The sequence below is a fragment of the Citrus clementina genome, unplaced genomic scaffold (genome assembly GCF_000493195.1).
Source record: "Citrus clementina cultivar Clemenules unplaced genomic scaffold, Citrus_clementina_v1.0 scaffold_4, whole genome shotgun sequence".
NCBI classification, from domain to species: Eukaryota; Viridiplantae; Streptophyta; class Magnoliopsida; order Sapindales; family Rutaceae; genus Citrus; species Citrus x clementina.
The window spans coordinates 9,956,858-9,971,153 of NW_006262274.1; the positions used below are offsets into that span (position 1 = coordinate 9,956,858).

The window sequence follows — 14,296 nt, forward strand, 5'->3', positions numbered from 1 at the left end:
AGGTTGGTGACGACTGCAATGGTGTGAGCTTGAAAATATGGTCTGAGCTTCCGTGCAGAGACAACCAATGCAAAAACGATCTTTTCAGAGGCGGGGTGCCTCTTTTCGGCATCAACCATAGCCTTACTAGTGTAGTAAATAGGTCGTTGTATCCCATTATCATCCTCTTGGAGTAATACGGAGCTGGTGGCATGCTCGGATACGGTGAGATACAACAGAAGCCCCTCTCCCGGCTCAGGTTTGGCAAGTAATGGAGCATTCACGAGGTACTTCTTCAGTTCTTGGAAAGCCTCTTCGCAATCGGGTGTCCATTGGAGCTTTTTGCCGGTCTTCCAAGCTTTGAAAAAGGGCTTACACTGGTTTGTAGCCTTGGAGATAAAGCGGCTCAGGGCAGCTACCCGGCCTGCCAAGCTTTGAACCTCCTTGATGGTGGGTGGCGATTTCATGTTTTTGAACTGCGTGAATTTTATCGGGGTTGAGAGACTACTTAAACACTCATGGCACCACATCGTCTGATGGAATGTCATCATTCTTGGTTAGTCATGGGACCTATGAAGATCTTTTCTTTTTTTATCTTAAGTTCTTTTAATCGGTGTCACGAATGCTGAGAAAAAAAAAGTTTGCTTCTGACATCAGCCGCAACATGCTTGACACAAATTTATGAAGAGCATTTGCAGTTCTAGGAACATTATTACCTCACAGTTCCTCTCATGTTGAGTTGGAACCTTGTCACATTACTCGTTTATGGTATTTTTAATTTGAGTCATTTGCTCAGAACTCAGTCTGTATAAATGTTCAAATTCCTCATTTTTTTTTTGAAAGTCTTACCAGGTGGATATCCTCAGGTTGAATTGTTAAGGTTTTTTAAATGTCTGTCTGGTGAACTTTGGATAACTGTTCCTTTGAACATCTGTTTATGCTATTTTCCAATTTTATTGACAGAGACATGGTGGTTGGACATGGGGTGGGGGCAATCTAAGCAGTATCTCAGCTTCAGTATCAACCCTTGGAGACAATGGTTGGTTAATACATGTTCAGCGTATCCTGGCTGGTTCAGCTTGGATTGCTGCACAAATCGCTATAGAATCAGCTTCTGTGCTAGTACATTGCAGGTCGGAAGTTTTTTGATGTCATAACTTCCTGGACTGGTCATTACTAGAAATGGATAAAAATATTTCAGTTTCTGCTCAGAAAAGTTTGACATTTTGAATTTTTAGTTATGTAAGCAAGGTATAATGACCAATCCATTGTTTTCATATGTGAACTTGGGAGGGCTCTTTGTCAAAAATTGTGTATTTTTACGTAGGTCTACTCCAGGAGTTTTTCATGGATTACTGGCAGCAATCTTTGAAGACTAAGAGAGGCAGGTAAAAATCCAGTTCTCAAACTGAGCTTTAGATTGGAGTGATTACGATGATATTAAAGTTGTCTATGAACTTGTGTAATTAATAGCCCGTTTGGGAGTGTGGTGCAAAGCCCAGCTACTAAAGGGTTTGGTAACACTTGTAGCTGGGCTTTGCTAGCTTAGCAAATTTTTTCCCAAACACACCCTTATTTAGATTGAGTTGAGTTTAATCCAAATGACTTTTTATTCCACCATTTAGAGAGCTGCGAGATAGAGAGAGCAAGAGACAGGAATTTTTATTGCAATTTCGCCTACTTCTGTAATCAGGATAGATATTAGAGATTTCCTGTTTGAAGTCCTAGGTAATTCCTATTTTGATGTGTTAAAGATTAATAAAATGAAAACGTTTTGTTGACACTCAACAAAATGGAAAATTTGTATTTCTAGTGTTTCCCTGAAATTGGCCTTTATTGGCCTTTTTTAACATTTTTGTATTTTGGTGTCTAACATGTTCATTTCCCTTTGTGTTATGCAGTGATGGTTGGGATAGAACAACTCAGTTGGTTGCACTTGCTAATTTGTTACTTGATCCATACTATCGAACATTCGCTGGATTTCAGGTACATTTTTATGCTTGAAACTTTAGCTCTTATTGGCAGTCTTAAGATCTTTTTTTCTGATGTTTCTGCCAAGATGTTCTTAAATAATCTAGTATGAGAGGCAATGTGGGAACTCTTTTGTTGCATGCATAGGTTTTTTGTGGCCCTTTTAGTTTATTTTTTTCCCATTTTAATTTTACTGTCTCAGAATCAAGTGTTAGCATTGATTTTTTTTTCTTTGCTTATATTTTATTTTCTTCTTGGGTTGCTGTACCGTTCTTATTTGTCTTATCCATATGAGATGGTAACACGGATATCATTTTCCTTGCTCTTCAGTTATGCACTCAGTGTGATGCGTGATGTGACTCATAAATTAGAAAATCTTTTTTCTTGGTGCAGGCACTTGTTGAAAAAGATTGGCTAGCATTTGGCCATCCATTTTCGGATCGTGTGGGAATGCCAACCCTCTCTGGAAGTGGTGATATATCTTTTGAATTATGTAGGCAGTCCTCTACTGGGAGTTTTCCGTCATCACCCATGCGCCAATCGTCTGGTTCATTAGCACCTCAAGCTTCTGGTTCTTCTCATGCACAGAACAACTATTCTCCCATATTTTTGCAGGTTCTTGCATTAATATTTAGTTTAACTATTGAGTCGTTAGTAGAATCTTCATTTAATTAATATTTTCAAAATTCAAAAGCTTAAACTGATAAGGGCATGAAAAATAAATCTTAACATGCATCATGTGAAATGTTGACTAAGACTAGCTTGCAGATGGGCTTTGATACAGGAGAGCTGGAAAATGAGCTAAATAATTGAAATTTAAGTAATTAAAATTGAGTTTGCACTTGTGGAAATTTAACTTGAGACGTTATCTTTTGCTACTATGTTAGAGAAACCTTGTGACCCAAAAGCTCAAGTTCTTAGCACACTTCATTAAGTAGCTGCTCAATCCTGTATAAACACTAGCTTGCCTTGAGGTCCTCCTCTTCCATGCCTTTGGCTCTACTGTGGGAGGACTTCAACTTTCCAGTTGTGTCATAAGTTTGTCTGATGAAAAATTAATGATCTGGTGCGTGAATTTGTTTCTGCAGTGGGTTGATTGTGCTTCACAATTGATGCGGATGTATCCATTTGCCTTTGAGTTCTCGTCGGTATGTATTTTCTTCTATATGTGAAATGAATTTCTTATTCTGCAACATATCCCATCATTAAACTTGAATGTGCTGGTGAAATGTTTTCTTTCTTTCCATTTTTTCCCCCTTCTCTCTTCATTGTTTCATATCCTTTCCAGAGAAAACCAATTGTTGACTTTTCTACTCTTTCATATCCAGGCTTTTCTGGTGGATTTCTTGGACTGTGTGCTTTCTTGTCGCTTTGGAACTTCTTGTGCAACAGGTAGTTTCACATTAATACAAGCAGTGGGGTGGATCCTATTCCAATAAAAGCTGTGGTAACTGGCATGCATTTACTTCATCTGTTATGACTATTGGGATAACAGCAGGACTTAGCCAGTAATTTGTCCTAAAGAGCTGCTTTTTTAAGTTCTCTCTCTTTTTCCTTTTCTATTGTTTTTCCTGCAGTGCGATGGTTTTACATGCCCATGGGCTTGGTCTTTTTGATTAAATCTTTAGTTAAGGAAAATGAAAAGTTAAATGGATCCAAGTCTGAGGTTCAAATCTTTTTTTTTTTAATTTTTCCCTTTCGAAGTAGAAAGGATGAGAAAAAAGTAGGAATTCTTGATGTGATTATTACATAGTGGAACCGTTATATTTAAAAGTATAATGGTCTTTTGTTTTTGTCAATTAAAAAAAAAAAGAAAAATTGCTGCAAAAGTTATAGAGTTTGAGAAGGATTAAGAGTATAAATGATACAATTTGTTCAGAAGGAAGCATTAACAAACTATACAGATAAATCTAAGTATAATGGATTAAAAGGTTGTATTTTAAGTTAGCTTGTAATTTTTGTTAAATTGACATCATTATGTTTTTAGCTTGTCAGCATGGTTTGGATGTTTCTTTTACTTCATAAGTATGTTGTATAATCTCAGGAACTACTGGTCAAAGAGAAATTTTGCTACATTTCATCCCCTGAAGTTGCTGTTTTATTAATGAACATGTATAACTGGTACAGGCATTCTTATGAATGATGTTTATATTTGCTGGTGCAAAATCAACTTGTTTACTTATTTTTTCCAATTATATAATATTGTAGCTGTATGGAAACATGTACAAACAAATTGGAATGGAACAGTTTAACTCTCAAGGCACTGCTGAGAAACTTTTAGAATTATCTGATTTGTTAGTCTTAATTTTAAGTGAAAAGGAGAGGCAGCAATGTGGTGTTGCTAAAGCATGTGGGTGCTTGTGGGCATATCTGGCTGATTTGCGTTCTTCGGCAGGAAGCTCTCATGTTCACTATAACCTCTTTTATGATCCGCTGAAACAGCATGGTCCTCTTTTACCTCCGGCTGCAGCTTTAGCCCCAACTTTGTGGCCTCAGTTCCATCTGCATTGGGCTTGTCCCACCGAAGCCCAAACTGGGGAGCTTGAAGCACAATATAGGGACATGGCTATAAAGTTCTCTGAACTGAATAAGGTAAGGAAATTTTTCCTTCTGTTCTACAGGTGCAATTTTGCGTTGTACTAGACAATATGGATTTAGACAATTGGAAAATATGAATTTTTCCCTCCTTTCGGGTGATAGACAACAATAAAAGGTTGTTTTCTATTGGTTAATGGAACCCCTCACTTGTTCATATTATCCTAAATGACAATGAACTGACTGTCCTCGTCTTTTTTTTACTGTAATTAATTTATAGAGGGTTTGTAAATAGTATTGAGTCGATTAAAATTCCTGGCAGGCAAAAGAGTTAGCGGCAAAGAAAGCTAAAGAAACCATGATTGCTATAGAATCACAAACTGCAGAGTTAAGAGAGGAGAAGCAACTCAGGAGCAAGGCTGTGAATGTAGCCAATAGGGCCAGCAAGGAAAGTGAAGCCATAAATTGAGCCGTTCAATCATTAGGATGCAAGGTTCAATTTTCTAGCAGTGGTGATTGTACTGTTGACTTTGAAGGTGTTGATGTGAGATTCTGGTTACACTCTTCCTACGACCAGGATATCTGCTCGATCAACCTTACCTCGATTAAGATCTCTCCTCGTATGCTTTCTTCTCCAAGAATTCCTGCGTCCACATAAACAAGTCAGAGCACGCCGGTTGTTTTCCCGGCGTAAACCCTCCGACACTCAAGTCAGATATGAAGGCTCTGGAAACGCTTGCCAGAGATCTTATGGCTTTTTGGTAGTTTCTATTCTTTAGGATTTCCTTTATCTCTGTTATAATCTCAAAAATGCTAACCCTTTTACCTTCGTTGGCTACCTTTTTATAGGCCACTTCTGAGCTCGGGCCTCCCCTCCATTCGTGCTCGTTATCCTCCTACCTCTCGAACGTGGACTCCCCATTTCCGTAGTTGTGGGTGGTTGCGTGGCCTTCGTGCCTAGATTCTCGGATTGGAGAGCATGCCTCGCCAACCGTCATTGACCGGGTCTCCTCGAATCAACACTTAGCAGGAATACAACAGGAATGGCTTTATGCTTCTTACAGGTAATTGGCCTCGCGGATGACGTGCTCGTGGATGAGCAGGATATTCTTGCTCCTGCTCCCCCGGATACCAGGCTCTTACGGGACACACCGGTTCGCAGAACTCTGCCATCAGATATCTGCTTATCATGCCTGGTCTCGTCGACGTATTTCTCCCAAACATCGGTCCCCCAGTTTCTGGTGTTGGGTAATGTAGTGGACCAGCAGTAGAAACTTGACAGTACTTGCTCGCATGGGATTGGAAAAGGCTGCCAAGAGTCATATCGCATTTAATTGCGGACGAGGTGATGTGGCATAAATCTGCCCCTCTATTCGAATTTCAAACCAACGGTTACGAGGCCCTTGGGATTTGGTGCCGTTAAATGCTGGCAACCCAAGAGTCCGTCCCCATTAGGAAACCCAAATCCTCTCGAACGACAAATTCATCATTCACTCCGTCTCCGTCTCTGTCTCTCCGGCAAAGAAGTTTCGGCATAAAGGCCTCCATCTCTGTCTTTCACCAACTGAACCATTACTTCAGGTATTTCTTCTATCTCCTTGGTCTCGGATAGTTGTAGATAATTTCTCTTCTCTTTTGTTTGGGTAGTAGTTGGTGGTGGTGTTGTGGTTAGAGCTTAGGGAATGTCGAAAGGCAAAGAGAAGGTCATTGAGGTTGACGATGATGAGTTGGACTTCCTGCCTAGTCTGCTAATTGATCTTGCTTTTGACCCCGGGATCCCCTTAGAGCCCATTAGATTTAGTGTTGGCACTAGCGCTAGGAGGATGTCCCCCCAAACAACCTCCTCGAGCGGAAATAGTGATGAAGAGGGGTCTTCTGGCTCGGAGAACACCCTGAGTGAGGGTTGAGGAGATGATTCTGGTGAGGTGTCCCCATCAGGAGCGTCGCCACCAGAAGGGCGGAGTACAGTAGGAGGTAGAGCCCTATCGCGGGACTACGCTATTGATTATATGACGTGCACGACCATGTTTGACGAGCTCGCTGACCTCCGGCTTAGGTATAACATTCCTGGTGAAATACTTCTTAAGGTCCCAGGAAAGAATGATACCCCTAGCAGGCCTCCTAGGGGATATGTTACCTTGTTTTTGGAGAGTTTTAGGCACGGGCTGAGGTGTCCCTTGCAACCCTACTTTGCCCGGATTCTTAACGGGCTAAACCTAGCTCCTGGTCAGCTGAACCCCAATGGGTGGAGAGTGCTCTCTGGTCTGTTCATACTGTGGGACAAATGTTGCCAAAGTGAGCCCACGGTCGACGTGGTGAAGCACTTGTACCAGCTGAAAAGCAGCCCCAAAGACGCCGGCTGGTATTACTTCCAATCAAGTACCAAGACCAGGAAACCCATAACCGATCTTCCTACTGGTGGTGGTGGGAATTGGAAGAAGAAGTTCTTTTTCGCAGGGGGTCCCTGGGGTCAAGTTGCACAGGTTGATGGGCAGGACTTCCGCGTCCCACCTCGTTTCGTGGTCCCAGGTTGCCTGCTCGTATTAGATGTCTTGTCTCCCTTGTTGTTTGCACTTTACTGGTTTGTCTCTAATCAAATGTTTGTTTGTGTTGCAGGTTCTTGGGGTGTTCACTTCCCCCTCCAACCTGATCAGCTCAAACGGGTCGAGGCTGTACTAGCCAACTCCTGCCCGAGTCGAGAACTGATAACTGTTTACAACTTGCTCAAGTCTCGCTTGGTACTCCCTGGCCATAAGATGGAGGACGCTGTGATTGGGGCTCTGAACAGGAAACGTTCTCGACCTCAAACCACGAAGAGGGACCACAACAAGGACGCCCCTTCTGCAAAGCGGGCTAACATCGTGCAGCAAGTCTCTCCCTTGAAGACTTTACCTCCTGCTCCTGCCAAAGAAGGGAAACTAGTGGAGCAGCCACGGATCCTGCTTCCTCTTCTCCTCCTGTCAGGCCTCGATCTCGCTTACCTGACAGCCGAGCAGAACACTTGGTCCCCTATCTCAATGAGTTATCTAAACTCGTGAGCAAGAAGAACCTGGAGGACTTTGATGGCTGCACCTTGGGTGAGCTGGTGGGGGCCATGCAGTATAATGCTTTCCACCTCAGCTGCATGACCACCTATTACAAGGCTAAGGTTGGCCGCTACGACCGGAAGATGAAGGAGGACATTCAATCGGCGACGACCAGAGCTAACGTTGCCGAGAAGAAAGCAGGGGAGCTGAATGTTGAGAACCTCAAGCTGTTAGAGCAAGAATCTCTTGCTCAAGCAAAAGCCATTACCCTCGAGGAGGAGTTGACCAAGGTCAAGGAGGATCTTCAAAGGCAGAAGGCTATGTACGAGGCTCAGTTCGAATCTCTCCGCAATTCCCATCGGGCTCAGGTTGAGAACTTGGAGAGGGAGGCCGACAACCAGTACAACCAGGGACTTCGGCATTCCTATCGTTGCATCATGGCTGTCCTTGGGAAGCAGCACCCTGATCTGAAGATGGATGACCTTGCAGCTGGTGTTGCTCAACATATGGACGAGGAGGCGGCCAAGGAAGATGCGAGATTCTGGTTACACTCTTCCTACGACCAGGATATCTGCTCGATCAACCTTACCTCGATCAAGATCTCTCCTCGTATGCTTTCTTCTCCAAGAATTCCTGCGTCCATAGAAACAAGTCAGAGCAAGCCGGTTGTTTTCCCGGCGTAAACCCTCCGACGGTCAAGTCAGATATGAAGGCTCTGGGAACGTTTGCCACAGATCTTATGGCTTTTTGGTAGTTTCTATTCTTTAGGATTTCCTTTATCTCTGTTATAATCTCAAAAATGCTAACCCTTTTACCTTCGTTGGCTACCTTTTTATAGGCCACTTCTGAGCTCGGGCCTCCCCTCCATTCGCGCTTGTTATCCTCCCACCTCTCGAACGTGGACTCCCCATTTCCGTAGTTGTGGGTGGTTGCGTGGCCTTCGTGCCTAGATTCTCGGATTGGAGAGCATACCTCGCCAACCGTCATTGACCGGGTCTCCTCGAATCAACACTTAGCAGGAATACAGCAGGAATGGCTTTATGCTTCTTACAGGAAATTGGCCTCGCGGATGACGTGCTCGTGGATGAGCAGGATATTCCTGCTCCTGCTCCCCCGGATACCAGGCTCTTACGGGACACACCGGTTCGCAGAACTCTGCCATCAGATATCTGCTCATCATGCCTGCTCTCGTCGACATATTTCTCCCAAACAGAAGGTAATACAACTGAGAGTCCACTGAAAATGTCCGCTTCAAAAAGAGTATCTGATGGCAGTATACAGTATGATGAGAAATCAGATTTCTCTATTTCAGTCACCGTAATGGATGATGTTGTTTCCAGCAATCCAATTGGTCGGGTGTGTGAAGCTTTGTGTCCATTACTGTAACACCCCAAATCTAACATGTGCGGAGCACGTGAAGAAGGAAGTTACTCACAAATCATAATCTTTGCTCATAAGTTTCAAATTGAAATACCTCCAATTCTTATTCAAATAAATCCATAAATTCAAACGTCTAATACTAAATAATCTCTCTCGATGACAAAAAAAATAATAATAAAAGTCTCAAACTCCAAATTACACGTTCATAATAGAAATAATTAAATAGAAACACGAGTCTATTCCTCCTCTTATTTAATGGCAAACGGAAACTGGAAAAATTACTAACTCCAAAGCTAAGCGCACCTCTCAAAAGAAACTTAATCTGCAAAAAGTAATGACGAGGGGTGAGCCGTCAACTCGGTAAGTAAAATCATTCCTAACACACTAGGCCTATCGATACCAAAAATATTGCAAGCCTTCTTTTAATTAAAACATATATCATAATCCATAATTTTCATAAAACGATATATCACGATAACATAAGATAAATTCTTAATAATTCAGAATATTCAAAAGCATATTTACTTGCAAAGCAAATCATGTAATACGTATACAGAAAACACAAGGTTAGCTCATGTCACATAGTGTCACCTATAGTCCCGGTGACCCGGCTAGAAACAGAATCAGAATATCGTGTGCACACTCAGAACATAAACCCAGTACTGGTCCAGACAGATATATTGTATATTACGATCAGAATCAGAATCAGAATAACTATGGACAATGAGCCAAAACATTAGGAATCTCATACAATCACCAATAATTGAAATCAAACATAGGTACAAAACATTCGTATCAGATTCATAAAAGTCCATATCAATAATTTAGGCTTGCATAACATTTTAAAGATAAAATCATAAAAGTAGGCATGTAACAAAATAACTTACATATTCAAAAGCATTTATAAAATACTTTGTTAAAAAGAATTTAGCTTTAAAACATTTACATAAAACTAATTTTATTATCAAAATCAAGTAGTATAAAAACATTTATACTTATAATAATAATATCAAAATACTTATACATATCCAGTATACTAGGAATAAAGTTACTTACCTCGACAAATGAACTTGAATTAACCCACCTCTAAGCTTCTAAGAGCCTCAATCACCTTCAACTCCTTAAACAAATACAAGATATGACAATTAATGACTTATTCTAAGAATCTGATTTTCTAATTCATACCCGTACAGGTCTGATTCTCAGAATTTTAACTCTTAATCTAAAACTCAGAATGATATAATATCCTCTGGAACTATTCTGGACATCCATGAGTACCCCATGTAAAATTTACAAGAGGATCCGATATCAAAAACATTTTAAAAACTATATACTACTCAACAAACTCGAAACTGTTTTCACATAATCTAAACCAAACAGAACAGGTTCCGTGATTTTTATAAAATAAAATACTAACAAGAAAATTATAAAATTAAAACTGGGAATCCTAGACACATATATTAACCTACATATAAACTTTCAGAATTTTCCGAGTTCATTTGATGGTACAAATAGTCTTGTGAATCCGATCGCAATGCTGGAATCGCAGTTTTCCAGTGCAGTGGTTTCTATTTCGTAAATACATATAAAATTCAAAACGAAGTCGAATTCAATGAAATAAAATTTAATCAAGAAGCCCTACATGTCTAGTTCCCAGAAATATAAATTTTATAAGAAAATTCGTTCAGAAAATATAGCTTTAAATTCGAGATACTCATGCTGTCCAGAATTATCCTGTGCTTAATACGTCAAGGATTGATTAACTAAACTCATAATAAATCAAAACCCTAAACAAGGCCTAAATATATTCTAAACCATGCATTATGATCCACAACCATTAGAATCGTGCCAATATAAACCCTAGCTAGATAGAGTGATTAGAAATCTGTTGAGAACATGGAGAATAACTTACCCGTCGTTTGATTCTCTCCTAAACAAAGGTTTGAATCCTAGGATTTGGGTAAGAGCGTAAAGAGCAGCAAGGAAGAAGAATAAACGTTGTGAATTTAGGGTTATGGGAGAGAAAAAGTATGAATTTATAGGGAGTCTTAAGAAACCCTATTTAATTAGGAAAAATAACCATTTTCCCAAAATTATCTCATAAATAACCTCTTAATAAGGGTTATGGGCCACCTATAATTCTGAATGAAAGCCCAATTTCCATAACTTAATATATATGAGAATTTGTGGCGTTACAATTACGCATAGGGGATGGGGGTTGCCGTTGGCCAGATGCTGGTTGTGCTCAGCTGGGCAGTCAATTTGTTGGACTAAAAGCAAACTTTGATTTTGATCGGCTTTCTATTTATGATAGTTATTTTCAGTCTGAATGATATTTTCTGGATTTGAGCTACACATGAGTTGAACCATCGGCTTTCATGTCTAGCTTAATGCTTATTCCTAAAGCATCCAAAGATTCCTTTAGGACTTTCTGTTGGTGGAAACATGAAGGCAATTCATGAAAGATTGACCCTTACTTTTTGGATGGGTCTCGGATTTGTACAGAGGAAACATAGAGTTAGCTGTGGACTTGGAGCAAGAAAACTCAGAATAATGCACTCGGAAGTGGTTGCAAATTATAGTTGCCCAGGTTCAAATATATTTTCATTTAGATTCAAAAATAGCATGTCGCATAGCCATTCTTTTCCAGAATAAAATTAGTTTGTGTACAGTTTTATGAGTAGTTAATTGCTGTGACAAATGTTTTGACAGCATCCATGTACAACAAACTGATTTTGATACAATTTTGTATTTAGAAAATAAGCTCCCTTGAGATAACTTTCTCTGTCTCTTTTTGTTAATGCTTTTGACATGTGGATTATGGCTTTTGCTTCGTTTAAGTGTTATTTAATCTCAAACAGGAATTTTAGATGCCCTGCCAATAAAGCATTGTCACTTGGTGAAGTCGCTCGAAGACTAGAAGGGTGTTGCCCAACACTAGAATGTATTGCCTACATAAAAACAATCTAGCAAAATCGCATCTTAGATGCCATGCAATTAAAGCATTGTCACATGGTGATCTCACTCAATATTAGAAGGTTATTGCCGACTAGAGCAATTTAGTTGCGTATACTTTCATTTCACCATACATGCTAAACGAGTTATCCCCAAACAAGATAAACCACTCAGTAAGCTAAATAAACAAAACCCCATCAATTTTACATACTCCGAAAGTCAAGCATAGTATAGTTAGATTGCTGGTCCCCTTTAATAATGATAACTTCTTGGGCGGCCGGGACTTTCATGGCGAGGTAGTGCATGGATACCACTGCTTTAGTTGCTACTAAGAACGGCCTACCCAATATAATATTGTAGGCACCTGGGTGATCTACAATAAGAAAATCAATCATATGAACAACACGGTGAGGTACCTTACCAAGTGTAACGAGCAACGTAATGATGCCCTTTGGTATAACCATATCTCCGGCGAACCCAATAAGAGGAGTAGCATAGGGGGTGATCTTTGGCGACTCAATCAATACTTGATCTAAGGCGCTTTTGAAAATGATGTCAACAGAGATGCTGGTATCTACAAGAGTTCTTGCTACCTTACCGGTGGCAACCTTCAACGTAATTACTAAGGCATCGTCATGGGGGTACGAGATACCCTCCTCATCGTTTTCTGTAAAAAGGATAGGCGGGGTATGGTGGGGTACCTTCGGTGCACCCCATTCATTAAGGTTGACTTCTCTACCATTATTGGTGGTTATCGACAACGATCTACCATAGCCTTTGATAGCCCTCCTAGATTGGCCCGTTAAAGTCGGTCCGCCCATGATCATTTGGACATATACGCCTTTCTTATGTCCCAGGGGTACCTCTCGTTCAGGATTGCCATCAGCTACCCGCTTGCCCTTATCTTGCTCCGCGGATTTCCGAGCTTCTCTCATGCCAGCAACAAATTCTTTGAGGTACCCGCTAAGAATCAAAGATTCAATTTCCTCTCGCAAGGTAAAACACTCAGTTGTGCTGTGACCGAAGTCCTCATGGAACTCACAATACTTCAGGCTATGCTTTATATTGGGGTACTTCTTCATTGGCTTAGGAGGACGAAGGAGGCCACTATCCCGAATATGGTAGAAGATCTGCTTTGGGGATCGATTCAGTGGATGGTAAGATTTGCACCGAGGCCTCGGTGGTGGCTCTCGCTGATCCGGTGGTGGCGATCTTGGAGGTTGGGGTACCCTGAGCGTTATACCCTCGTCTCCACGGGGCAGCCCGTAGAGGGCTCCGTGCTCGGGGTACCCGCGGTATTGGGGCCTCCATCCTCTTAGGCTTCTCCTTGTTCTTTGTAACATCGGCTTTATCTTCTTGGCGCATCAATTGGCATTTCTCTTCCATCTCCACCTGCTGCAATGCCTGGGAACGGGCTTCCCCATATGAAAGTGGGCGCTTCTTTTGAAAAGAACGACATAACTTGCCCAACCGTAAATGTTTTTCAAAATGGGTCAATGTGTATTGGTTTCCAAATGCTCCGGTTCGCAGCACCTCTTGGTGGAAACGACTTACATACTCCGCCAAAGGCTCGGCTTCCCCTTACTTAATAAAGGCAAGTTTGGAGGCTACTCTATCTTGAGTGAAAGCGTAGGAAAACTCTTTAGTAAATTTGGATAACAATTGGTGTAGGAAAAATATGCTACCCGCTTTCAAAGAGCGAAAACATGACTTCGCGGGGCCCGTGAGTGTGTGTGTAAACATCCTACAAATGGCGCTCTCATCTACACCCTTGATAAGCATTTGGTTGCGGTATAGCTCAGCATGCTCCGAGGGATCAGTGGTACCCGAGTATTGGGGTATCTGAGGCATAGCGACCGCCTCGTGAGTGTGTGTGTAAACATCCTACACATGGCGCTCTCATCTGAACCCTTGATAAGCATTTGGTCGCGGTATAGCTCAGCATGCTCCGAGGGATCAGTGGTACCCGAGTATTGGGGTATTTGAGGCATGGCGAACGCCTCGGGGAGAGCTGTCGTCCGAATCTCCATAGTGAATGGCGATTGGTAAGTCATTGGCGTTGGAGCAGTTGTGATGTTTTACTTCTCGGAGAGGAGCTTCACTTAGGCTTCCAGGTTCTCCATTTTTTCCACAAGTTCGAGGGGTACCCGATGATGTCGCCGCCATTTGAGAAGCTTTTTTGGCGTTTAACTTCTCACGGAGATCCTCGTGGGTACGCTTTGCACGCCTCGTACCCTAGCTGCTGCGAGAATTGCAAGAGGCGGTGGAATGGTTGTCTCGGGAGCCCACAGTTTGAAACTTAGAACGGGTACCCGATGGCCTATGCTTTGGCTTGCTGGCCTTGGGTACCTCTCTTCTGACCATAGCTTGGTCGTCCGTTTGAGGTGGTGGAGCATCTAGCGTCACTGGTGGAAGTGAACTTTTGGGTGCCCGAGATCCAACCGCCCTAA

At 41.6% G+C, this 14,296-nt stretch overlaps 1 protein-coding gene and 1 pseudogene across 1 annotated transcript; one reads left to right on the top strand and one right to left on the bottom strand.

The window, feature by feature from the left end:
- The first annotated feature begins 250 nt into the window (after positions 1-250).
- Positions 251-8,897, top strand: LOC112099069 (annotated as a pseudogene).
- Positions 8,898-12,049: 3,152 nt separating this feature from the next.
- On the bottom strand, positions 12,050-13,189 carry LOC112099070. Its single transcript, XM_024186173.1, has one exon. The coding sequence runs from the start codon at positions 13,187-13,189 to the stop codon at positions 12,050-12,052; it is 1,140 nt and encodes a 379-aa protein (XP_024041941.1).
- Between the last annotated feature and the right edge of the window lie 1,107 nt (positions 13,190-14,296).

Coding starts and splice junctions, on each gene's coding strand:
- LOC112099070 (XM_024186173.1), bottom strand. CDS start 13,189: ATGTTACAAAGAACAAGGAGAAGCCTAAGAGGATGGAGGCCCCAATAC.